This window comes from Leucopleurus acutus, assembly GCF_964270905.1.
Source record: "Leucopleurus acutus genome assembly, chromosome: 3".
NCBI classification, from domain to species: Eukaryota; Metazoa; Chordata; class Mammalia; order Artiodactyla; family Delphinidae; genus Leucopleurus; species Leucopleurus acutus.
The window spans coordinates 48,469,172-48,494,708 of NC_139145.1; the positions used below are offsets into that span (position 1 = coordinate 48,469,172).

The following is a 25,537-nucleotide window of genomic DNA, read 5'->3' on the forward strand; positions in this document are numbered from 1 at the left end:
TGTAAAATTTCTGTGATACATGTATATAAAAATATATTTATTGAACCATCCATATACACATATCCATGCTGATTCCAATGGAAAAAAAATTAAAGTTTTTCTGAAATTTTCCCTGTGGTTAACTCACAGTTGTTACTAGTTAACCGACTTTATATTAGGAGAACTTTTGAAATCTCCCCATTACCCGAGAGGAACCTACATATCATCTGGAAAACATCATTTCACTTAAGACAAGGCTTTACGCTGTTCATTCAAGATATATTTATTGATAGGTGCTATGGGAGATACAAAGATGACTCAGACACAGATCCTGCCCATAAGGAGCTTACAGTCTAGTAGGGAGGATAGAACACATACATGGGATACATGGTCAGAGCTAGGTTTCAGTAAGATGTATCTAATATCACGTAGAAAGTAGGCTGGGAATAAGAAGAGGTCAAGGAAGCTGAGAGGCCACTGAAATTATCTAAGTGAGGAGGAAGATGTGAAAGACTGCTGAGGTAGAACTGACAGGACTTAGCTGGACACTGGAGCAAGTAAGGAAACAAGAAGCAGATGACTAAGACTGAGTCTAAGGTGACTAAGACGTAAGTCTAAGGTGACTTAGACTTATGGCATGGGTGATGACAAACTGAGAACAGAGTAGGTTTGGGAATTGAAATTTGGCGCATACAATTCTTGTGCATAAACACAAAGTGCCCAGGATATACTGCGCACAATCAGAAAGAAATAGCTAAGGGCCCAGACCGGGGATGGAAGTACTTCAAAATGACCAGTGACTTCCTCCCTCCTCTGCCCACCCCTCAAAATTTCCCAACAATCCCCTCCACTATGAAATGCACAGGGCCTATAATTTACTGAATTAAGTCTGGTCTCTAGGCATGCCTCCCTTGTGAGAAAGAAAACAGAAATACATTAATTTATTAATTGAGTGAATCATCATTTACGGATGCTTTCATGTACCTCCAGGAGGAAGGAGGAATAAAGAGATTAATCCTCAAGTCCTTGTCCTCCAGGAGATTATGGTCTCATAAGGTAGGTCTGTTCTAATTCTAGGTTGAAGGGGTAAGTTATTAGCTAAGAGAAAGGTATAAAGTATTCTAGGAGCACATTTTAAAGTGAAGGTTGGGACAGAATTTCAAACAGGAGGGACAATGTGTAAGGAAAGTAGATGAGAATAAATTTGTTCCTCACTTCAAATTCTGCACAAATCAACTCCTAAAAGGGGGTTACCCTCTCGTAAGACATCTTTTCTCTTAGGGGAGGAAAAAAAAAAAGCTCAAACTAGGCCTTGAAAAAAATGGCTTTGATGGTAAGAGATTTGGGAGAGATGGGGGTGGTGAGGAGAATGCAGATGCAAGTCTATCTTCAGGGAAGTGAAGGCACTTGAAGCCACGGAATCAGCCATACCTGGCTTGTCAGAGGAACCGTTAAGTAGTTCAGCATGGCTGGAGCATCCTTTCACGAAGTACAGGGAAAATCAGTGGAAAGGAAGATTAGGACCCTGATTCAAACACGGTGCTGCCAGGCACTGAACAGGGTACATGCCTAAGACCAAATTGCTGCCCCTTAGGAGCTTACAGTTATAACAATACAAGGTGGAAAAAGCACCACAATGTACAGAATGCAAAATGCTGAAGGATTTAGGAGAAAATTACAGCTGAGTTTCAGCTATTAACACATTAGGATACCCAATAGCTTTCTGACAGCTAGTAGTAAACCCATCCCTGAGGGGAACACAGTTAATGTCCTTACTGACAACAGGCCCTGGTAGAATTGGGCATTAAAACAGTTCTAAGAAAACAGAAAACTTGGGTATGAAAATGGAGCTAATGAAGCAACGGAGTAAGCATATAAAATGTGGCTCCTTCCCTTTTCTCCCCACATGCTACCCTTTAACAGCTCTGGCTTACAGAGCGAACATAGGGCAGGACTGGCAATTCCCGAATGTGCTTTAAGCTGACTTGAAACTCTGTACTAGTAATCTGGGCCATCTATCTTTTGAAAACTTAAGGGGTTATACAAATCACCTTAGTCCTTTCCAGCACTAATATTCTAAGAATTAGAGGAGTCTCCTGTTTCTTGTGGTAACCATCAGTATGGGAAGAAAAACTTTATGGAACTATTCTGATGTTTCTCACTTAAAATTATGACTTTTTTCTTTTATATAAACCGTAAATGATTCCTATTCCATCAGCTAAGTTCCATGCCCACCCCACTCTTCTTCAAAACCAACATCTACCTATACGAATTTATTTTTAACATCATGTGTTCTGCATAATCTAGAGTGTACACTGAATCTTTAAAGAAACGAAGTCCCTTCTTCTTTCCTACATCCTTATGTCTTCATTTAAAAGGCCCAAATCAGGGTACATACGCTCCTCATAAAAACATTTAAGAATTTAAACCAAACCCAAAGTCAAACAGGTGACAACAAAGCTTAGGGAGATTATCAGTAACCAAAGTGGTTAATATAGCAGTAGTTAAAACTGTTTATATACATATTAAATGATACAACCATCCCTCTAACTACAACCAATAATACAGGCAAACTTCCCATAAATGGGTTTCCGAAAAATAAATACCTGCTAAAGTAATTCAACAGTGAATTTTTGGTAAGCATTGCTTACTTTTTTAAAAAACAAAAACACATTGGATACGAGTCCCTTAGGAATCTGTGACACTGGACATATTTCGAAGTAATAAACACATATGGATTTCTGTAACTATTCAGGTCACATGGTTTATGGAAGTAAGAGGAGAAATGATTTCTAATACTATTTTATTTTCCTCTCACTGGGAACTAGAAAAAGCTACCAGGTTCAAGTGGAAACTGGAAGAGAGGTCGACTTCAAAAGTCATGCAATCAAAGACAGAGGCTTCCCTGGTGGCGCAGTGGTTAAGAATCTGCCTGCCAATGCAGGGGACAGGGGTTCGAGCCCTGGTCCAGGAAGATCCCACATGTCGCGGAGCAACTAAGCCCGTGAGCCACAACTACTGAGCCTGCGCTCTTGAGCCCGTGAGGCACAACTGCTGAATCCCGTGCGCCGGAACTACTGAAGCCCGCATGCATAGAGCCTGTGCTCCGCAACAAGAGAAGCCACCGCAATGAGAAGTCCGCGCACCGCAACGAAGAGCAGCCCCTGCTCGCCGCAACTAGAGAAAGCCCGCCCGCAGCAAGAAAGACCCAACACAGCCAAAAATAAATTTAAAAAAAAAAAAGGAAAACAACTTTGATTCTAAGCCAATACATAAGCATAATCATAAGCAAAACTGGTTAAGGGCTGTAGGCCACCTTTAATCAACTTCTCACTCAACTCACTCAGGCCATTATGAAAGACTGCTTCATGAGAGCATGAGCAAAGCAGTCTAATTTCAGCATCATCCTAAGTTAGATACATACCTACTAAAAAGAATGAAAATAAAAGTTTTATCTCACACGTGCCACCATTTCTTCTTTAATTCAGTCTAGCAAGAGTTCACAAGCCTATCTATGGTCCCCAGAACCTCGATATTAAAGTAAACAAATTCTAAAAGGTATTACTACCTTAAAACCACAAATCCTTGTTTAATTATCTAGTACAATATGGCCATTACTTGATGAGCAACTTTAACCTACAACCCCATCCCACATAAGACATTGCTAAGTTGCTAACACACTCTTTAAGGTTTCTAAAACATTTGCGAAAGTACCTCTAACTGTCCACTGCCCATCTGTGGTATATTATATTAGGCAGTTAGCTAGAACCCCAATTTCAAATAAATGCTGAACTTGCTTCTTTTACAAGGTTCAAAATTGCTAAACTGAAACTTCAACAATTATCTAATTTGTATGCAGTTCCTGCAGAGATTCTTTCAAGTAGCACAAAAATAAAACTTTAATATAAAAGATATTTTTAGATCAGTAGATTTGACAAATGCAATCATTTACTTAAAATAAGCCACAACATGAACAATGGTCTACAAATTTAAACCTCATAGAAAGAAATTTTCATATGGATTCGAACAAATTGTTTTCTATAAAGTGCCACGTTTTCCACTAAATTCAACTCTACAAAGGTTTTGTATATTTGAAAACAAAGGTTTTCAAATATAAAAGGGATGAAGAAAAGCATCAGAGGATGGCAGTTATAAGCAAAACACAACTGTTATAAACTCATCTGTATGATGCTGATAAAAATATTACTTCCATATCTAGATTAAATTGTATCAAATGTATTATCAAACCAGATGAGAAAATAATCTTGTAACTCAATATTACTGTGTTACCATACAGTCTGCAAAGCCCTACAAAATCAATGTTTATGCATCTACTTTACCCTAAAGGAAATGGAGAACAGTAATGCTAACCTTGATCCGAATGTTTGCAGACTCAAGTCTCTATACTGTAGTTATTTCATGCCCTATGCCCCTAATGTCATTCAAATATAAATAGGTAGGCATTATGGTTTTAGAGAAAAAGCAAGAGTTTTGGAAGCCAATCTGCTCCTAAGCTACATGGATGACTTTGAGGCCTCTGATGTCATTTCTTCATCTATTACTTTGGGAGAAATCGCACCTAACCCACAGGGTTATAGTTGTGAAAATTTAGTTGTCTAACCTAAAACTAAAGTGCAATTCAACTAACACTGTGGTAGTAACCTACTCATCCAAAGCCAAATAAGTATTTTTGCATTATCCATTTCACCGCTCCACAGCAACAGCTCAAAAAGTTGAGAACACAGGAGACACAAGTAAAGCCCAACCTCAGCACAAAAGCAAACAAAATTATTTTTGTACAACCAAGATCTATTTATTTTCAACAGATCTTAAAAGAGACTCACTGAACCAAACTAGTCTTACCTAGCTAAAATATTCATGGGTGAATTAAACTCAGTAAAGAACTGCATGTTGGGCCATTCCTACAGATGAAAAATTATGTTGAATGTGATGAGTTGATGCTGTCTACAGAAAATCTTGCCCTAATCTATTTTATTTTCACTCTTTAACTGTGAAATATGTGAATATATGTGTATCTAGGGTGACATGTCTATTCCATCAGCAATAATGTAATCGATGACAGCTGGATACTTAATAGTGTTAACCATGATGCTAAATCCTATTTATAAAGTCCAATGCTAATCAAAACACCATAATATCCCAATTATGATAACTTGAAATTATTGAAGCAATCTTTTCTGAAATTATGCAGTAATCCCCTGCAATAAATTACAAGCAGCATCTAGTACATTGCTACTACCTCTCCAAATTAAAAAAAAAACACACAATTGGTACAGATAAAGGAAAGCTGAGATTATTACTTACAGTAGTTGTTACTATAATTCCTGAGAGAGATTTACTTGCTAATTTGTTTATTTTTCTGAGGCTCTATTTCAGAGGAAGGACAACTTTCACTGCAGTTGCCCTAGTCCACCATTCCACCCACCATGAATTATAGGAGTAGGGACTACCTGTGTCCTCAATGGGGTTGCTTCATTTTCAAAGGGCACTTGGCACCACTGGCCCCCACCCAGCAAACCCTAGATGCAGGGTATGCATCTCCCTCTACCCCCAACCCACCAAAAATCCCACACATTTCTGCATGTCCTCTAGGATATAGTAACAGCCCCAAGTTGAGAAACACTGCACCTAGTTAGTGCCCTTAAAGCTCTGTTCTAAGGAGGAAGAACTTTTTGAAATGTACGGTTTAGTATTCACTTATGAAAAATGGTTTCTAGGTTATCTATAATTTATCACCAAACACTTACTGCAACTCAATTTTTTTCTCAAAAATAACTCAGGCTAAATTTTCTTCTTTCTACCACAAGCTTAATATAAGCTACGAAAGTACAAGCTGAATTTCTTCCAATTATCACCGGCCTGGGCCAAATGAAGTGGTTACCAATTAGTTATTTAAAGTGACCCAAAACACAGCCATGTGACTCAGTTATAAAAGTTTCTTTATGTGAAAGAAATGTTGCCAATTTTCAAATATTTTGAGGTACTGAGGGTCAACTGATAACATCAAACTTCATTTTAGTTTAAGGCTACACCCTTCAGCAAACCTAGAGTTTCCCAGTAACAGCAAAACAAACATTCCTATTCCTACTAATATTCTATCCTCAAACAATAGTCCTAAAGATGAATACTGTTAAGAAAACAAATAAGTTAAACTTGACAAGCTCATTGCCCTTCAATTAATGACAAGTTATCATGCAAAGGCTTGCTTCACAAATGTGTAAACAAAACCTTCACCCATCTCCCTAAGAGCACTCAACAGTAATATACTATGCAAAACGAGTATTAGTCTATATTGCCAGATTAAATTTTCTTCCAGAAACATTTTAATAAAAATTGGCCATTTCTGGGCTTCCCTGGTGGCACCGTGGTTGAGAGTCCGCCTGCCGATGCAGGGGACGCGGGTTCATGCCCCGGTCCGGGAAGATCCCACATGCCGTGGAGCGGCTGGGCCCGTGAGCCATGGCTGCTGAGCCTGCGCGTCCGGAGCCTGTGCTCCGCAACGGGAGAGGCCCCAACAGTGAGAGGCCCGTGTACCACAAAGAAAAAAAAAAAAAAATTGGCCATTTCCAAGAAACACTCACTGCATGCCCACCAATAAAAGGGATAACAAAATAGAAAATTTACCATATGGCTATGATTTAAGAAAAAAAACTAGTGCACACTCAAGCACACCAGCAAAGTCCAATATTAAAGTCACATTCTTTCTTACGGGCCACGATTAGGATTCTGAAGAGACACTGAAATAAAACTTAATACAAATGCTGAACTACTCAGGTCAAAGGACCTCTACAGAAGCATCTGACCTCAAAAGCATTCCAGTTTGAGACTCAATTTCAGAATAAGGCATAACAAATGAACACAAGACATACAGGGTGAAAGAGGGATTCTATAATTCCCAACATACTCTGAACCTAATAGAACAAATCTAAGTTTATTTTTTTTATTATTATTTTTCTTTTAAACAATTGCCAAGACTGGAATCAAAGATAAATAGAAGGCACAACAGTTTTGCTCTGGTTTTGTGTTATTCAGATTTTTGAAATTTTTTGGGGTCTTTTTGGGTTTTTTTTAACAAATACAAATTAAACATGAAAAAACTCTACTTCAAAAAAAAAATCTAACAGTTCAAGAAAAGCTTATCAGTTGCATTCTAGACATTTAAAACCTATCTCACAGTTTAAATTTCAATGGTAAAAACAGATTTTGGAACTGTTCTGCAACCACGTATCCAAAGAAAAACTCTACTAACACCTTTTATTCAGTTTTTAACCATACCAGAGAGAATCTAAATTGTCAATTTTTCCAACGGCAATTTTTCCACACCAGAAGGTAGTTATGACTCTCAAAGAAGAGACAATTTGGGTTCTTCCTGCCTTCAAAATGTTTATCAAATCCTGTAATTCTCACAGGCTTTTGAAACATGTAGAAAATAAGTAAGAAATATTCCAATGAATGAAACATACCAAATGTCAGTAATAAGCAAGACACATTCCTTTGGGGAAACTGTTAAAAAAAAATCCAGTCTATATGCAAATAAAGCAAGGAAACGCAGTCTTTTTTTTTTCTTCTTTAAAAATCCACTTTTCCTAAAATATCATTCCACAAAACTGGAAGTGAAGGACTAAAAGGTGGAGGGGTGGGGGTGAGAGGGGAAGGAGCACACACCAGTAACACAAAAAGTAGAATTGTACAAACTTAAGCAGTTTATCATAGACTAGGATCAGATTCCAAGATACCAAAAGGTTGGCTGAAGAAATCACCATTCTGTGGGAGCTAGGGTTTGTACTGCTGCCTGAAGATCGGTGAAGAGCAATTCACTGCCTTGGAGCAATGCCCCTTCCCACTCCAAATCCTGGTTTCTGCACCATGCCTCCACGGGGTGGGCCTCTCATCCCACCACCCAGCCCACCTCGAGGGCCTCCAGGTCCCCGAAGGCGGTTATCTCGGCGGTCTCCTTCCCGGGCGGCTCGAGTCTTCTTTTCTTCCACATTCAGACGGACCTCACCTCTGAACATGATGGGCTGTAAGAACCAAGGTGAACAGACTTACAGAGTGCTTATGGGCTACTGACTACCAAAGACAAAACAAAGCTATAAAACCAAGACAAAACAAGGAACCAGCAGGTTACAAATCAGCTACGTTCTCACAGCGCAGTTTTTTGTCTCAAACTCAGAACACATAATTTTCCCACTAACAGATACATGGAAAAGCAGTTAGGTATGCAAGCTAGTTCAAAAGTCAAAAAGTCAATTTAAACAGTGCAGCAGAGTAACTCTCTTTGTACTTATTAAAGCACATCTTATATTCCCACAGAATTATATAAATAGAATATAAATAAAAATTGCCACCTTCTCCATGGATTGGGAGGCTTAGAATAAAATCCCATCATCACCTAATGTGGAAAGACTTTGCTGCACATGTTTATGCAAAGTACATATATGTCTCAAAACATCATGAATTTCATCTAAATATAATCTTAAAATGCTATTTGCCTGAACAGAATTTGGGAAAATACTGAAGATAATAAAGATACCAGATCTTAGTGCAGGAAAAAAAAGAAACTTCCCACTATGTCTTGGGCTTTCTTTTTTGCCAAGAGAAGTACAGCAAACAAAGGGTTACTCAAGATTCTAATGAACTCAATTTACGCTCCTTGCTGGTACTCAGTGGTTTTCTACTGTAATATTTTTTAAAATAAATATCTAACAGTACTTACTACGCAGAGAAGTATTCTATATACTTCACTTTTATTATCTCATTTAATCTTCACAACAACGCTTTCAAGGTTGTTAGCACACCTATTTTATAGAGACCAGCAAACTATGAGCCAGGGAGGTTAAGGAACAAGACTGCACAGGTCACAAGGCTAGTGAGAGACAGAAGAGCAATGTAAACCAAGGCATCCTGACAGGAAAGCATGAGCTCTGAACCGACACAACATGGTCAGACACCACGGTCATATTCTATGAGCTATTTCTGTACTCATAAAAAATTACTGAAGGGGGTTTCCCTGGTAGCACAGTGGTTAAGACTCTGCGCTCCCAATGCAGGGGACCCGGGTTCGATCCCTGGTCAGGGAACTAGATCCCACATGCATGCCGCAACCAAGAGTTTGCATGCTACAGCTAAGGAGTCAGACAGCCACAACTAAGGAGCCCGCCTGCTGCAACTAAGGAGCCAGCAAGCCACAACTAAGGAGCCCGCCTGCCGCAACTAAGACCTGATGCAACCAAATAAATAAATAAATATTTAAAAATTAAGAACAAACCAAAACAAAAAAAAGTCTAAAAAAATTCTGAAGGGAGTATGGTAGACTTCTACCAATACAGTGAGGTGAGGGAAAGGCAAGCTACATCTGAAGTCACCAGAGTTCACAGGAATATCTGAAAGTGCATGTAAGGAAACATGCATGGGGGTGGGGCGGGGGAGCCTCTTTTGAGCTCTGACTCTAAAGTGAATTTTAAATTCTGATTAAATATATACTTATATTTGTACATTTATAAGTATTTTAACACAAATTTACAAATACTTATATATATATATATATTTTTTATATACACAGCATATAAATCACACACATAAATGTGAAGTGCTGTTCCTGGTAATGTTCTAGATACAATGGGAAAAATAAAATCATTTAAAGTCTGAAAGATAAGGAGAGGTTAGGACTGCGGATATTTTAAAAGGTAGTTATAGAAGATACCTCTATGGAGGTATCACAAGGATAGAAGCAATCTGAATGAAAAAAGGTAGCAGACATACAGCCCACTTTCTGAGGAAATTTACCTCAACAATTTCTATGCATAATGATGCCATGCCTTACCCACAGGGGTTAAATGAAACACCAAAGCCCTCATCTTGGATAATTAACTGGAAGCAAGCTATCCGGCCTGACCTTGTTTGGCCCCACAGGAGTATCATACCATCTAAGAAAATACAAAGTCAAGGCTGCACCAAAAAGTGTGGCCCCTGGATCTATTGTACGCTCAATGGTGGATTTACCAACAAAGCCTACTGGACATCTCTGTGTTCAGTATTCTGTGTCCTGGGTGACATAAGCCATATTCTCTCCACACTTCTCAGGGTTTTGCAGGAGATGCTTCACAAAAGTAGTGGTCCAACAGTTTGATAGACAATGCACATTTCAGATTAAGGCTAACTTAATGTTATGACCACAACATTAAACTTTGTAATATACCCATTAACATTCTGGAGAGCATCAGAGGTTCTGGAGAACCTCTGGGAAATAATGATCTACAACATTTCTAACTAACATGGTTAATAAAATGTGTAAGTTTTAAATGGCAGAGACTGAAAGCAGATTAGTGGTTGCCAGGGGCTGGGGAGAGAGGATATGGGGAAAAACTGCTCAATGAGTAAGGGACTTACTTTTGATGAAAATGTTTTGCAACTAGATAGGTGATGGTTGCACAACAATGTGTATTAAATGCCAATGAGTTGCACACTGTATTATTATTATTATTATTTTTTTGCTGGAGCAGGCCTCTCACTGTTGTGGCCTCTCCCGCTGCGGAGCACAGGCTCCAGACGCGCAGGCTCAGCAGCCAAGGCTCACAGGCCCAGCCGCTCTGCGGCACGTGAGATCCTCCCGGACAGGGGCACGAACCCGTGTCCCCTGCATCGGCAGGCGGACTCTCAACCACTGCACCACCAGGGAAGCCCTGCATTATTTTTTAATGAAATTTTTTGTTTTGTTTTGTTAATTTGTCTTTGGCCACGCTGGATCTTCATGGCTGTGTGCAGGCTTTTGCTAGTTGCACAGAGCAGGGGCTACTCTTCGTTGTAGTGTGCGGGCTTCTCATTCCAGTGGGTTCTCTTGCTATGGAGCACAGGCTCTAGGCACATGGGCTTCAGTAGTTGCAGCACGCGGGCTCAGTAGTTGCGGCACATGGGCCCTAGAGCAAACGGGCTTCAGTAGTTGTGGCGCATGGGCTCAGTTGCTGCAGCGCGCAGGCTCTAGGGCGCACAGGCCTCAGTAGTTGTGGTGCACAGGCTCAGTGGCTGTGGCTCGCGGGCCCTAGAGCGCAGACTCAGTAGTTGTGGCACATGGGCTTAGTTACTCTGCGGCGTGTGGGATCTTCCCAGACCAGGGCTCAAACCCATGTCCCCTGCATTGGCAGGCAGATTCTTAACCACTGCGCCAACAAGGAAGTCTTGAACTTTAAAACGGTTAATTTTGTTATGTGAATTTCACCTCAATCGAAAAAAAAGTGAGGTCTTAAAACTCCCACACCCATCTCAGTAAATTAACAGTATTTACACCTTTGTTATTCTCTACTACTACAGAAAGTGGTTTTTGCTAATGAAAGACATGGGGGAAGGAAAGGGCTCTTGTTTTTTTTTTTTTTTGCGGTACATGGGCCTCTCACTGTTGTGGCCTTCCCGTTGTGGAGCACAGGCTCCGGACGTGCAGGCTCAGCGGCCATGGCTCACGGGCCTAGCCGCTCCGCGGCATGTGGGATCTTCCCAGACCGGGGCGCGAACCCGTGTCCCCTGCATCGGCAGGCAGACTCTCAACCACTGCACCACCAGGGAAGCCCAGGAACGGTCTCTTTAAGAACACAGAAATAAGATTCTGATTCTACAAATCCCTCTATTATTAGAGAGTACTGTTAATAAAAGTGCCTTAAGGTAGGGTGACTCCAAACCCAGACAACTTATAGAACAAAAGAAGTTCCTCATAGTTATACCCAAACAGTTATATATGAAGACTACAAATATACCTGCTAAACAAACTGATTCTAAGTTATCTTAGCTAAAAGTAACATAATATTTAATTCATCACTTATACCAGAAGCCACTAAGCCACTACCAAAGAAAGGAACTGCATAAATCTCAGTGCATTGGTTACCATAGTTATTTCATTCTCCATCATGCACATATTCAAAAAGTACATTATTTGGATGGCAGTTTTGTTTTTCTAACTCCCAGGCAGTTCTTTTAACAATGGTTAAACATGATGGAAAATATTACCCAGACATGTTGGAATAAACTGCGCTTTACATATAAGACACAGTTTTAAGGATGAATACATTAAAAGACCAAAGATACAGAAAATCAAGATGAAAAACTGCTTACCCTGTTGCTAAGCACCTTCTGAACAGGCTCAGAATCATCAAACACAACGAACCCAAAATTGGGTAATTTCCCACCGCTGTTAATACGCAGCTCTACCACATTCCCATAATCTGCAAGTGGAACACAGATTCTCAAATAACTTAGAACATTTCCTTTAAGTATTACACGAGCACTGTCCAATGAAAGCCACTAGTAACACATGGTTACAAAGCATGTGAATTGTGGCTACTCCAAAATAAGATGTGCCCTACGTGCAACATACACACTGGATTTCAAAGACTTAGGATAGGCTGATGGAAAGTATCTCATGTTTGTACATATTAAGATGATGTCTTAGATACACTGGGTTAAATAAAATATTAAAATTAAATTATCCAGGTTCTTTTTGCCTTTTAAAATGTTACTACAAAACTTAAAATTATAAATGTGGCTCATCTGTTTCTATTGGATAGCACTGTATTAAATGAATCTAGTATTTAAAACTCAATAACCTACTTTGAAAAAAATCTTTAAGCTCTGATTTGTCCACCTCATGAGGCAGGTTGCCGATAAAGAGTTGGTGACTGTCAGGGTGTCTCACGATTCTTCGGGGTTCAACATCACCTTGCTCACCAGCCTCACGGACTGAAGAGGAAACAAAAGCAGGAAGGAATGAGAAAGAGGACACCTTTACATGACTGTTCCATTCAACAGTTCTCTCTACCCCTAAATACAGGCAATTCCATTAACTCCACAACATATTTTTTAAAATCTAAGTACATGCAAACATCAACTACCCTCCCAAAACAAGCTCTCACCCTCAACAGGCTCAGACTAAAGAAGCCACCCTTCTGAGCTCTCACCTGGTCTAGGTCCCCTCTGGGGAGGAACATTTATTCGCTGTTCTCGCACCCTTTGATCCCTCTGAGGCCTCTGCGGTGGAATCTGAGATTCAGGCTTAGACTCCGGACGAGGCTAAAAAATGTGTAACGTTAACTTTTGTGTAAGAACAAAGCAAGCTTACCTTTTATTCTTGTGAAGTATCCTAGCTAACAATAAGGTTTAAACTAGAAAATGACAATTCCCTCATTCTCTCACACACACACACACAAAAAACACATTAAAAATCACCTTGTAACACAGATGTAGAGAACAAACGTATGGACACCAAGGGGAAAAAGTGGCAGGGGCGGGGGCTGGTGGTGTGATGAGTTGGGTGATTGGGATTGACATGTATACATTGATGTGTATAAAACTGATGACTAATAAGAACCTGCTGTATGAAAAATTAAATTAAAAAATAAAAAAAAATTACCTTGTACCCTTCTCCTCTGCCTTATTCATTAAACCTCTGTGAAATCACATTACACAAAAATACAAGTAAATTTGCCTAATATGCAAGCTTAATTAGAAACTCACCTGTGAAGCTGGTACTTTAACAACATGAGGTGGTATCCCAGTAACTGGAACAGCTCCACTGGGTGGAAGGTTCTTACTGGTCACAGATGCCCAAGAAAATGTCTAAGGGAACACACCAACGTCAGTTGATTACACTACTTATCACAACAATATAAAAGGTATTAGCTTTTGGGCTTCCTTGTTGGCGCAGTGGTTAAGAATCCGCCTACCAATGCAGGGTACACGGGTTCAAGCCCTGGGCCGGGAAGATCCCACATGCCACGGAGCAACTAAGCCCATGTGCCACAACTACTGAACCTGCGCTCTAGAGCCTGCGAGCCACACCTACTGAAGCCTGGGCACGCAGAGCCCGTGCTCCGCAATAAGAGAAGCCACCGCAATGAGAAGCCCACGCACCACAACCAAGAGTAGCTCCCACTTGGCGCAACTAGAGAAAGACCACACACAACGAAGACTCAACACAGCAATAAATAAATAAATAAATAAATAAAATTTATTTTAAAAAAGGTATTAGCTTTTGAATTCTTGTATTATTACATGCGCATCTCATTTGCAGAGGCAAGATGCAATTTATAAGTAACTTGAGATTCCTTTTCCCCTCTACTTAAAATTTAGTACTAAAATTCCTTAGGACTAATCATGTATCAGCAAAGTATGAGAGGCTACTTTCACATAATTTCAAGTTTGTGAATCAAAGAAAATTCTCCTTCCAAAACCAGCTCTTCCTCCTATGATTCTCTCAATCTATAACCCAATTACACCAACTTTAGAATCTTCTTGAGTTATATCAATCAATACCAAAATCACCAAATCCTATTATTTACATCTTAAATCTCTTCTCCAGCTCCACTGCCATGACCCTAATCCAAGATGTCATTACCTCTCTCCAGAACTACTATAATTAAGCCACCTAAGTTGTCATCCATTCTCAATCCAGCCAACCTACTTTTCCACCTGCAAGCTAAAGTGATTTCACCATTTCTCTTTCCTACTCACCCAGAAGCTTCCAGAGACCAAGAACTCTATCTACTTTACTGACAGTTCCCATACCTAGAACAATGCCTAACACAAAGACACTTGAAATAACTGTTAGAGAAACGGCATTACAAGAACCCTGGCCCCATAAATACAGCACTAAAACATATTCCTTCAAGGAGCATCAACTGTAAAGGTTCTGTTAGTTCAGTTATCATCTTGATGTGACTCAGGGACAGTAACTGAAAATCTTCAAACTTTTCAAATCAGGTATTCTGATTAGAAAAGTAGTTATACTTGAGCAATTTGTTTCTACTTGTACTATAAAGTTGTCCTCAATTAGATTTCATAGAAAAGGGCAGGAAAAGTCTGTTGTGCCATGCTATTTTTCAAAGATAGACTATCACTTATTTAACAAGCATACAATAATCTGCAATTTGAAAGATGTAATATTAAAAAGGTTTGTTGATGCAGTGATAAAATAGCACCTGAAATTTCTGGCCTAAAAAGTATTCAAGTTTCCTTAGAGGAGGGGAAAAACTACTTTTGATTTTAGAAAGCAATATGCATCTTACTTCTTATCTGAGGTATGCCTCAATACGGAAGAAACTTCCCTAAACAACCAATATGAAAATGTACCTACAAAAGGCAACCAAGCAACAATAAAGAAGAAGAGAGATTTTTAAAAATAGAAGTGGAATAAAAATGAAGACGCATTGCATACTCTCAAGTCCTCCTGCACTGTCTGGGCTATGTCTGCAGGCGCTGGAGAAGAACTCTTCTGAGCATCCTCAGGAGCAGTTTCTTCCAATACTGGCTCAGACTTTTCCTCTTGGACTTCAGACACAGGTTCTTGCTCTGGCTCTGGTTCAGGATCAGGCTCTGGTTCAGCAACAGGTTCTTCTAAATGTTCTTCTAAGTCATTGCTTTCATGGTAAAATTTGAGAAATATCATTCTGCTTCCGTTGATTTAGCAAGAAATTCCTAGAGACCTGAACCTAAAAAACATAGCTCTCTCCTCCCCAAAAAGATCTAAGAATTATGTATTTGCGTATTAAAACAAGACAACTTTTTAGAAAAGCCCTCAGTGAGCAAATCTTAACTGCAGTCAGATTTGCTAAATTCTGATTAAGCAAATGCATCAAACAGATCAAAATGAACCAGAGCAGTGTTTCTCAGAATCCCAAAATTATTACAATTTACCTATCACATATCACAAAACTCTAATAGGCTATGGGGAGGTGGAAAGGTACAGTTTCAGTTTTTTCAAGATAAAAATTTCTAGAGATCTGCTGCACAATCACGTGCATATACTTAACACTACTATAAAGTACACTTAAAAACGGTTAAGAAGGTAAATTTTATGTTATGTGGTTTTTAGTATCAAAATTTTTTCTCACAAAAACACACAAGGAATTTTGGAGGGAAAAAAATCCCATCAGTTGTGATTCAGAATAGTTCTTAAACTTCCACATAAGTCACTTTAACAAACTGCAGATGCTTCTCCCCACCGGAAATTCTAATTTGGTAAGTTTGTGGTAGGACAACAAATCTTCATTTTCAACCAGCAACCCAGGTGAGTAAAGTCAGTCCCATCACCACACCTTGAGACACATTTGAAAGTATCCTTTAAGCACTGAATATTAACATTAAGGGTATCACAGGGCAACAAGTAAATACTAATTTATATTGCTATCCAACATATTTCTGTTCCAGTTGCAGATTAAAAAAAACCTAAGATACAGTCACACATTTGTCTGAGCTAATAAATGAAGTTCTTTATTGTTACTTAACTCATGTCTGAATTTTTGTCAATTTATGTCTAAGTCCTTGTACACCTTGCATCTCAAAAATAGCACTTAAAGCTATGCCTTGATGTATTAAATACTTGATAACCGAAAAGCAACTGATGGATACTATTTAAGTAGTCCTCAGACTGCAATCTATATTAAACAAGTTATATATTTATGTTACATACCAAAAGCAAAACCTTTCTTCTGGGAAATTATCACTATTTTCTGAGATAATTCTCAGCATTATGGCTGCCCTCCAACAAACAGAAAGACTAAACAACTCAAATTCTCATGCAGCTCTGGACAGATGAACAAAGTTTTCCTTACCTGACAGTTTGATCATAGAAAGTTCCAGAATCATCAGGTACCACCTCAGGTGTCTGCTGTCTTTCTTCAGGTTCCTCTACTTCTTCTTCAGATTCTAAATGAGACAAGAAATTTAACATATTTGTGCTCACTTAACTCACAAATATATTCACTTGCACTATGTTCATCATGATAAAAAAGGCAATGAAATAAGAACAGTACACATACATAAAAAGATAAAGAAAATTGGGTAAAATCATGACGTAGGCTTTAAGGACAGAATTAAGGTCATCATAATGTTTGGGTTACAAGCATGGAGTCTGAGGTCATATTGCCAGTAATCCAACGAAGGTTCTACCACCTAACTAGCTATATGACATCAGGCAAATGACCTCCGTGCATTTCAGTGCCCTAATTTATTAAAAGGGAACAACAGTTCCTAAAATACTTATCTGTAAGGCTGTTGTATTATACAATAAATACAAAGCACTTAGAATTCTGAGTCATACAGAAAACACTAAAATACTAATTACTCTTAGCATTTAGAGACAATTCTCCACGGGTAGCTGTGTTTCTGCATATCTTACAACTGAGGCAATGGCTAATCTTTGTTCCAGACTACCTTTTAAGAATATTTATACAGCAACACTCTCGGAAAACAGCGTCTCTCTCCAGAGCAACGGGGCAGGCATGTTTGCTGCCCCATCATAAGGTTTTGGTTGCTGAAACTTAGGTTCCACTCTAGTAATGCACCCCACTGCACTGCAGGTATCATCTAAACTTCTGCAGTGTCCTACGGAAACTATGGCTAAGATGCTACTATTGTTGCTATAATAACCTGTCTACTTCTGATTTAGGAGTTTGATGTCTTCTACCAGTATCAGTGAAGTAGACTAACCTATCAGCCTCAAGTAGGTTAAAATCTCCAACCCTTCTTATGCCTTGACAGAAGTTACTAATGAAAGATACAGAGAATTATGAAAACATTCAAGAAACCTACACTCTCTTCAGGTCAATCTGATGCCATCCAAAAAAATTTAGACAAGTAACTTACCTTCCTGAGGCTCAGTGACAAAGCCACCAAAGACCTCATCTTGGTATCTGAAGATATCATTATGAACATAGAACTTATTTGCAACAGAGCCCTGCAATGCCAACAGAAAGTTTTCATTTATTCAGCAAACTTTTAAAATTCCACATCACCCTACACCATCGTTCTCAACTAAAGGCAATACTGCCCACCCCAGGAGACATTTGGCAACTTTGGGAGACATTTCAGGTTTCCCGTCAGGGAGGAGAGCTGACAACTACTGAGGAGATGGCAGGGACGCTGCCAGACACCCTACGCCGCACAGGACAGCCCCACAGCAAGCAGTCACCCAGCCCCAAATGCCAATAAGGTCAAGGCTGAAAGGATCCCTGCTTTACATTACATACTGTGTGCTTAAAATATCACCAGGTGAATATCCAAAACTGACAAACTCTAAGTATTTAAGATGCCAAAGCCCAGACTTCAAATCATTTCTTGAACAATAAATACATATTACCAATTGCAACAGATATTTTAAAATTCGCTAAATCTCTATCCAAGAATATTGACACAAGCACTCAAACGTGTAGCTAAAAAGGTTTGCCTACCCTAGGTATAAAACACAACTACACTGAAATCCAACTATGTCATTTACTAGTCATTCAATTTCTAAGGCTGTTTCTTCATCTGCAAAATGAAGGATACCAACTCATACTTTAGAGCTTTGAATATTAAATGAGACAGTTTATGTAACAATCCATTATACTATGGTAATGTTAAGATCTTTAAAGGCAAAAAAGAACTAAATTTAGAATAATTAATAATCATCCCATGATTCCTTGAATATTTAGAAGTCCATCAACAATTTTAACACTATAGATAATCTAAGCCTTCCTCTAAAAATCATGACTAAAGCAACTTCATGTAATTTTTCAAATAGACAACTGAGTTATTTTATATTCAAACAGTAAAATGACAGGGATTTTAGATTCACTACCCTTCAACAGAAAAGTATCTGACAAGTAATGCTAGAGAAAACTTTTAGTCAGCAGGTCCTCTTGGAACCCCTTCCACACGCTCACAGAGCTAGGATTCCTTACTCTGTTCATTCTGGACCAGTCGAGAAGGCAGTACAAATGCAATTAATCAACATTAGCCTGTAGTCTTTTCATGAAAAGCATGATAACTAAAAAAAAAACAGGGCTCCTTGAAGTAACAGCTGACTCCAGAACTGGGGTCGTGTCTGGAGCAGGGAGAGTGCAAGGTGAACCTGAAACATCTGTGCCACAAACTGCCCCCCCCGCCGCAAAAAAAAAACCCAAAACAAACAAACAAAAAAAAACAGAAACCCGCTTGAAGGGGTTCACACTTAGCAGATCCTAGGACACTTCGGAAATTAATAAAAAATTAACTAAATCCATTAAATAAAGACCCCATGACAGATAGAAGAAAAGGCAAAGTTCTTTACAGTAGAATGCCAACTAATAAATAAAGAATTAGATGATCACCATTTGTAGCCATCAGAGTAGCAATTGATTCTGGCAAGAATCAATGAATGCTAGAACTAGCGTCTAAATTTTGATGAAGAACAAAGTATACGCACAGTCTCAAAGAAGCACCCACAATTTACTTACTAATGAGAAAAGTAAAAGCACTAACTTTACAGTGGCAAAACCTGGTGACCATCACCTTAACTAAGTAATACTAATAATGGGCCTAAATGACATCAAGTGCTACCTAATGTGAGGCACTGAAAGACATGTATAACCTAAAACTAATTATAAGGAAGTATCAGACAATTCAAACTGATGCATTCTACACGGTAATTTGATTGTCCTCTTTAAAAATGTCAGCGTCTTGAAAAACAAAAGATTAATGAATTATAGCTGATTAAAGGAGCCTAAAGAGACATGACAGCTATATGCAATGTGTAATCCTGAACTGAATCTTGGACAAGGAAAAAAAAATTACTATTCTTTGTATTACTGGGACAATAACCAAATTTAAATATGGACTATAGATGGATAATTGTATTACAAATACTCTAATTTGATAACTGTACTATGGTTATGGAAGAGAAGTCCTTATTCTTAATAAGTGCTCACGGGCTTCCCTGGTGGCGCAGTGGTTGAGAGTCCGCCTGATGCAGGGGACATGGGTTCGTGCCCCGGTCCGGGAAGATCCCACATGCCACGGAGCGGCTAGGCCTGTGAGCCATGGCCGCTGAGCCTGCGCGTCCGGAGCCTGTGCTCCGCAACAGGAGAGGCCCCAACAGTGAGAGGCCCGCGCACCACAAAAAAAAAAAAGAAATGCTCACTTAAGTACTGGAGGATGACTGGGCATAATATCTCCAATTTACTTTTTTTTTTTTAATTTTATTTATTTATCTAATTTTGGCTGCGCTGGGTCTTCGTTTGCTGCACACAGGCTTTCTCTAGTTGCGGTGAGTGGGGACTACTCTTTGTGGTGGTGTGCGGGCTTCTCACTGAGGTGGCTTCTCTTGTTGCGGAGCATGGGCTCTAGGCGTGCGGACTTCAGTAGCTGTGGCACATGTGCTCAGTACTTGTGGCTCGCGGGCTCTATAGTGCAGGCTCAGTAGTTGTGGCGCACGGGCTTAGTTGCTCCGCGGCATGTGGGATCTTCCCGACCAGGGATCGAACCCGTGCCCCCTGCATTGGCAGGTGGATTCTTAACTGCTGTGTCACCAGAGAAGTCCTCCAATATACTTTTAAAATAGTTTAGAATTAAAAATGATAGGTAAATAGAAAAAGAATTATAAATGTGTGGACAAATGTGGCTCTAGGTAAGATATATGAAAGAGTACTTCTGCACTATTATTTCAACTTTTCTGTATATTTAAAACTTCAAAATGAACAGTTTTTAAAAAGACATGTACAACCTTTCATTGTTATTTTTTTTTCATACCTCAGGAGCAAGGACAAAGGTCTGCATGAATCTCCTCAAAGCCTGGTTGTTATTAGAGAGCAAGCCCATCACCTGGACCACCACACCATCATTCAGGGTGGCATGAGCATCGACATGACGGATCTTAGTGTGGCAATTGGTGAAATTTTGTGACATCACTTTCCTATGGATTTCCTAAGGAATCGAAGAAAGAGAATGCAGAATCTCCAAGAACAAAAAACTTTCTAACACAACAAAGATAGAGCATTTACCTGTGCACATTTAAATTACAAACTACACAGACCCCACTGCAATTTGTCTTAATATAGTATATTCCCAATGACACCTTAACCTTAATTATTAAAATTATTGTCCTTAATTAACATAACTAAAATGTTTACAATAGATGATCCCCATGCTAAAACCTATCATCTTCTAACATAAAAGAACTTCAGAATATATCATACAAAATGAACAAAAGTGACATTATAAGCTTTTCAATGATTATCATATAAACCAAGTAGTTACTGAATACCTAAATTTCTAAACAGAAGTTGAGAAATTTCATCTTTAAATATCAACAAACGTATCAAGCATGTATCCATCTCAATTCTATGGGTTATTTTCTAGCTACTCAACAGCCTACACGAAGCTTGTTTTGCTTACTTTCTGTCCATAGACCGCATCTGCTGGCTTTCCATTCGAATCCAATCCCCCATGGACATAAGAAGAGTTCTTTCCATAAAATCTGTAAAACAGAAAGATACTTGTCATCTTCAAGTATCCTAAGACCAGGTATTTACTGTTCATGTTTGAACCCATCTGTCTGACTAGTACATTCTTGGAGGCAGGAATGTATTTTCTTTTTCATCTTTGTATGCAATCATAATATATGCATCATCTACATGTCACAACATTTGCTGAATGGGAATGAATCTGGTCAAGGAATTTTTATGAGTCACAAGTTTCAGGTCTCAGGAAAGGATGATCATGTTGGGAAGGATCTTGTAGTTCACGTCAGGAAGGCACCTTAAAATAATAGTTCCTGTTTTCACTCAAGGAGACCACAGGTAGTCTTGATATACAAGAGGACATCTATACTCTCTACCGACTTAGAGAGAGTCCTTTTATATCTGAGAATGCATATGATGAGTTCCCATTAAAAACCCAGTAACTCAGGCAGATGGGTTTTAGGAGTAGTTTTAACAATTTTTGCTGATGCATTAAGAGCTTCAGACTTAAATCTTCATAGCTTTAATTCACCTATATCCTCAAAATTGTCTTGTTTTCATTACAACAATACTGAATTAGGGAAGCGCCAACAACACCCCACCCCAACACACACACAGACACAGAGAAAATACCCTAACTTGGGGATAATCACTTTTAGGATTTCTTGACACTTGTACTCCAAATTAACAATTTTTCACAAATAAGCCCATACATGTCATTCTACATACTGACTGTTTTTTCCTCCAAAAAAGGGACAGATCTGGGGCCTTAAGGATCTCAAAAGTACCTTTCAACTTTCAAAGTTATTAAAAGGCTGCACATCAGCCAGAATCAGTTCACTGCTGGCTAATCCACTTTTCATTGTATCTAAAATGTACCTCAGAGATGAAATGTGAAAAACAGATGTGTTAGAACCAGTAAATAACAATACTGACAAGAAATGTATTTGGTTAGTTTGTTTCAACTCCTGCTCCACTTTAAATTCCAAATGTGTCTAACTTCTAAAGGCACAGAATACAATTGACAAAAAGAACAACAAAAGAGGGGGAAAGGAAAGAAAGGTTTAGGACTTGTTCTATCACTTAATAGGTGTGTGAGTACCAACAAATTTTTAACCCCTTAGTGTCTTTATCTGTAAAATGAAGTTAACTATCCTACAATGCCTTACTAAGAGGTTTTTATAAAGATCAAGAAGAAAAAGGTAAAAGTGTTTTGGAAATTATAAAGCCTTAAGAAAAAACAAAACACAAGTGATTCTTTCCATTTTCAGAACAAGGACTCAAAATGAATTTAAAAACATTCTCTTTCACCCAATAATCATGTGGTATCCAATATGCAAACTGGTAAGATATAGAAGAAAAAATAGTTCTGGTCCAACAAATACACATTTCAGAATTTCTAAAAAATATTCTAATAAGTCTACATAAACAAACTTAAGAGCTTTGTATAATGCAGCACTATTTGTAAGAGGAAATAATGGAAGCAACTTACATATTCATCATTAGGGGATTAAAACATATGTTACACCTCTGGAAAATAAAACCTCATGGGTAACAAAATTACTGTGATACATGTACTACCCTTGTAAGATGATCACAGATTATCAAGTAAAAAAGCTAAAACACAGTTTGATAAAAAAATTTGCACCTACCTAGAAAAATCGTTAGCATATCAACACAAAAGTATGTCATTACAGGAACACTCTTACATCTTCTTCAATACATTCTTACTAAATAATTCATGATTCACCAAAAACAGCAAAACGGCAAACAAAATCAAAAGCACAATTATTATACGTTTACATTATCAAGCATTACTTTTCTGATAATGTATAGGTAACTTAGACTAATTTTTAAATAATATTTGTATATTCTACTATTACATAATTTGAACAACCATCACTTTTTGGTACTTACAAAGCACTTTTATGCAGTAACCCTAGAAGGTGCATGATGAATAAGAGAATCTTAAGGATAAGTACCCACACACTAAAACACAGCATTACGTGATGCTCAGGAAAAGAAAGGTCTCACCTGTGTAGCATGTCTGGGGCCTGGTTCAACAGTGTGTAATACTGTCTCACAAATTCCCGCCCGACCAGCAGGGGACTAGGCTTCTCCATAACCATTGCTTTGGTCAATTCAACCTGGAAAAAAAAAGTCAAATATGTTCAACCTGAAAGATCAAGTTCAAGGGGAGAAAGGGTCGGGGGAGAAGAGCTAAGATGGACTCATTGACCAACAAGATCACTTCAGCAATTCTTGGTTTTTAAAAGGAATAAACACTATAAGAAACAAAACCCACACAGACCAGTGAGGTTTTATATATTCAAATTTACTGTAATCAGATGAATGCTATGGGGGAAAAAAAATCACTACGAAGAATTAATTCATCATTATTCCCAATATTCAATTTCATTAAACTTAATATAAGAACTTCAAAAGTACATATTGGGCTTCCCTGGTGGCGCAGCGGTTGGGAGTCTGCCTGCCAATGCAGGGGACGCGGGTTCGCGCCCTGGTCTGGGAAGATCCCACATGCTGCAGAGCAACTGGGCCCGTGAGCCACAATTACTGAGCCTGCGCGTCTGGAGCCTATGCTCCGCAACAATAGAGGTCGCGATAGTGAAAGGCCTGCGCACCGCGATGAAGAGTGGCCCCCCCTTGCCACAACTAGAGAAAGCCCTCGCACAGAAACGAAGACCCAACACAGCCATAAATAAATAAATAAATAAATAATACCACCCCTGATTTAAAAAAAAAAAAAGTACATATTGCCAACATGCATCCTATCGTAACTTTCCCAAGCCAATAAAATCAATTAAGCATGTTCCACTTGTAATATTACAACATATTACTATGGCAATATTAGGTTCAAGGGTGATAAATATGTATTTGACAATATAGACACATACTATCACATTTTTAGTCAAACTAAATCAGAGAAATTTTTACTATCTTTAAAAATGAAAAAAAATTCTAAAATGAAAAAAAATAGGCAAAAAGTAACAAATAATGTTTTTACTCAACAAAATAATCCCTACCACCTCAAAATTATGACTTAAAGTATGTTGGAGTGTTAAGGCACCTGGCACACAGTAAGTTCTCAATTACTGTCAGTTATTATCTTTTTAAAAACCCTTTCAAAAAAATATTTGGCATGAGATAATCCAAGTTTTCATTTGAGGAGATAAAATCATCCCGAACTTTATAAACATAAAGGCAAACAGAGGTACGTATAATTAACTACAGTATAAAGGAAAAATGAGAGAAATTGTATTTCAGTTTTCCTAAAGAATGGGCAAAATGGATCGAGTTTGGTTGGTCAATTCCCGTACAAGCAATCTATAGAGATGATTATCCTCATCTAGTGCATGACTGCATTATTCTTGAATACCTAGACCATTTATTACTTGTTTCACCAGGATCTAAGAAACTAGACTAATAACATCAACCTAACTGCATCCTTTGATACTGTCAAGTAGTCTCATTATAATATAAATTTCTAAATAATATTTTATCAAATATTGCTTCCCACATCCAATCTTTCCATGAAAAATGATGAAAATCCTCCAGGTTATATATCAAAGGTAAGAAAAATAAAAACTTAAGAACACATCTGGAACTTCTCCTTTCCCTTTGAGATTATCTAGATAATTCAAATTAAAAAAAAAAAAAAAAACTTAGTTTGATTACCATTATCATCAGTGTTTTACTTCAGGTCATTGCCATAAAGCCAAGAAAGTTAACATATTTATACAGTAAATTGATCTTTACCTCATTTGTGAATTTTTTCTTTAACTGTTATACTTCTGAAGCTTGTCAGAGAAATCCCTATTATTAACTGAGTTTCTTTATTAGTTTAACAGCTTAATATAACTGAATATTTTGCAAACTAGGTTCTCAATTAGCATTTTAAAATGTTCCAAACAGATGGTACTTTATTCCAGGATTACCTCAAATAGCCTTGCGCACTCCCAAGGCTTATATTCACACTATGGTTCCATTAAGATGGAAACTCCAGCTCAAGTCTCTCCTTTAAGCTCTTCTATAATAAATATCAACCAATCAGCTCGAGGGAAATGGTAGCAGTATTTAAAAATAATCTTTCTGTCAATTATATCTCAATAATTGAGAAAAAAAGAAAAAATAATATTCCATGTGTGTAAATACACATAGCATTTTAGTGAAAAGAAACTATATTGCTTCAATATTTAAAAAAAAAAAAGGACTGATTCTTAAAATAACCAAAAGCGTCAAGAATTCTACGTAAGTCATGGTCAGATAAAAATAACATTTTG

The 25,537-nt window shown here is 38.3% G+C and overlaps 1 protein-coding gene across 3 annotated transcripts in view; it reads right to left on the reverse strand.

Annotated features, from left to right (window-relative positions):
- Positions 1-25,537, reverse strand: part of G3BP1 (G3BP stress granule assembly factor 1) — a 42,778-nt gene that overhangs the window by 4,402 nt on the left and 12,839 nt on the right. For 2 of the 3 annotated variants that reach the window (XR_014326066.1, XM_082835217.1), the window contains exons 2-12: positions 23,271-23,383; positions 21,172-21,253; positions 20,527-20,700; positions 17,626-17,716; positions 16,593-16,686; positions 15,197-15,398; positions 13,498-13,599; positions 12,942-13,053; positions 12,595-12,723; positions 12,100-12,209; positions 7,910-8,021 (exon numbers count right to left, since the gene is read on the reverse strand). Coding sequence is in view for 2 of the 3 variants with exons in the window: in XM_082835217.1 (XP_082691343.1) it covers positions 7,910-8,021; positions 12,100-12,209; positions 12,595-12,723; positions 12,942-13,053; positions 13,498-13,599; positions 15,197-15,398; positions 16,593-16,686; positions 17,626-17,716; positions 20,527-20,700; positions 21,172-21,253; positions 23,271-23,365 (1,303 nt within the window). In the remaining variant the exon portion in view is untranslated. Of the gene's footprint in view, positions 1-6,912; positions 8,022-12,099; positions 12,210-12,594; positions 12,724-12,941; positions 13,054-13,497; positions 13,600-15,196; positions 15,399-16,592; positions 16,687-17,625; positions 17,717-20,526; positions 20,701-21,171; positions 21,254-23,270; positions 23,384-25,537 lie in introns of those variants that run through there. The other variant, XM_082835216.1, reaches the window with a different exon arrangement.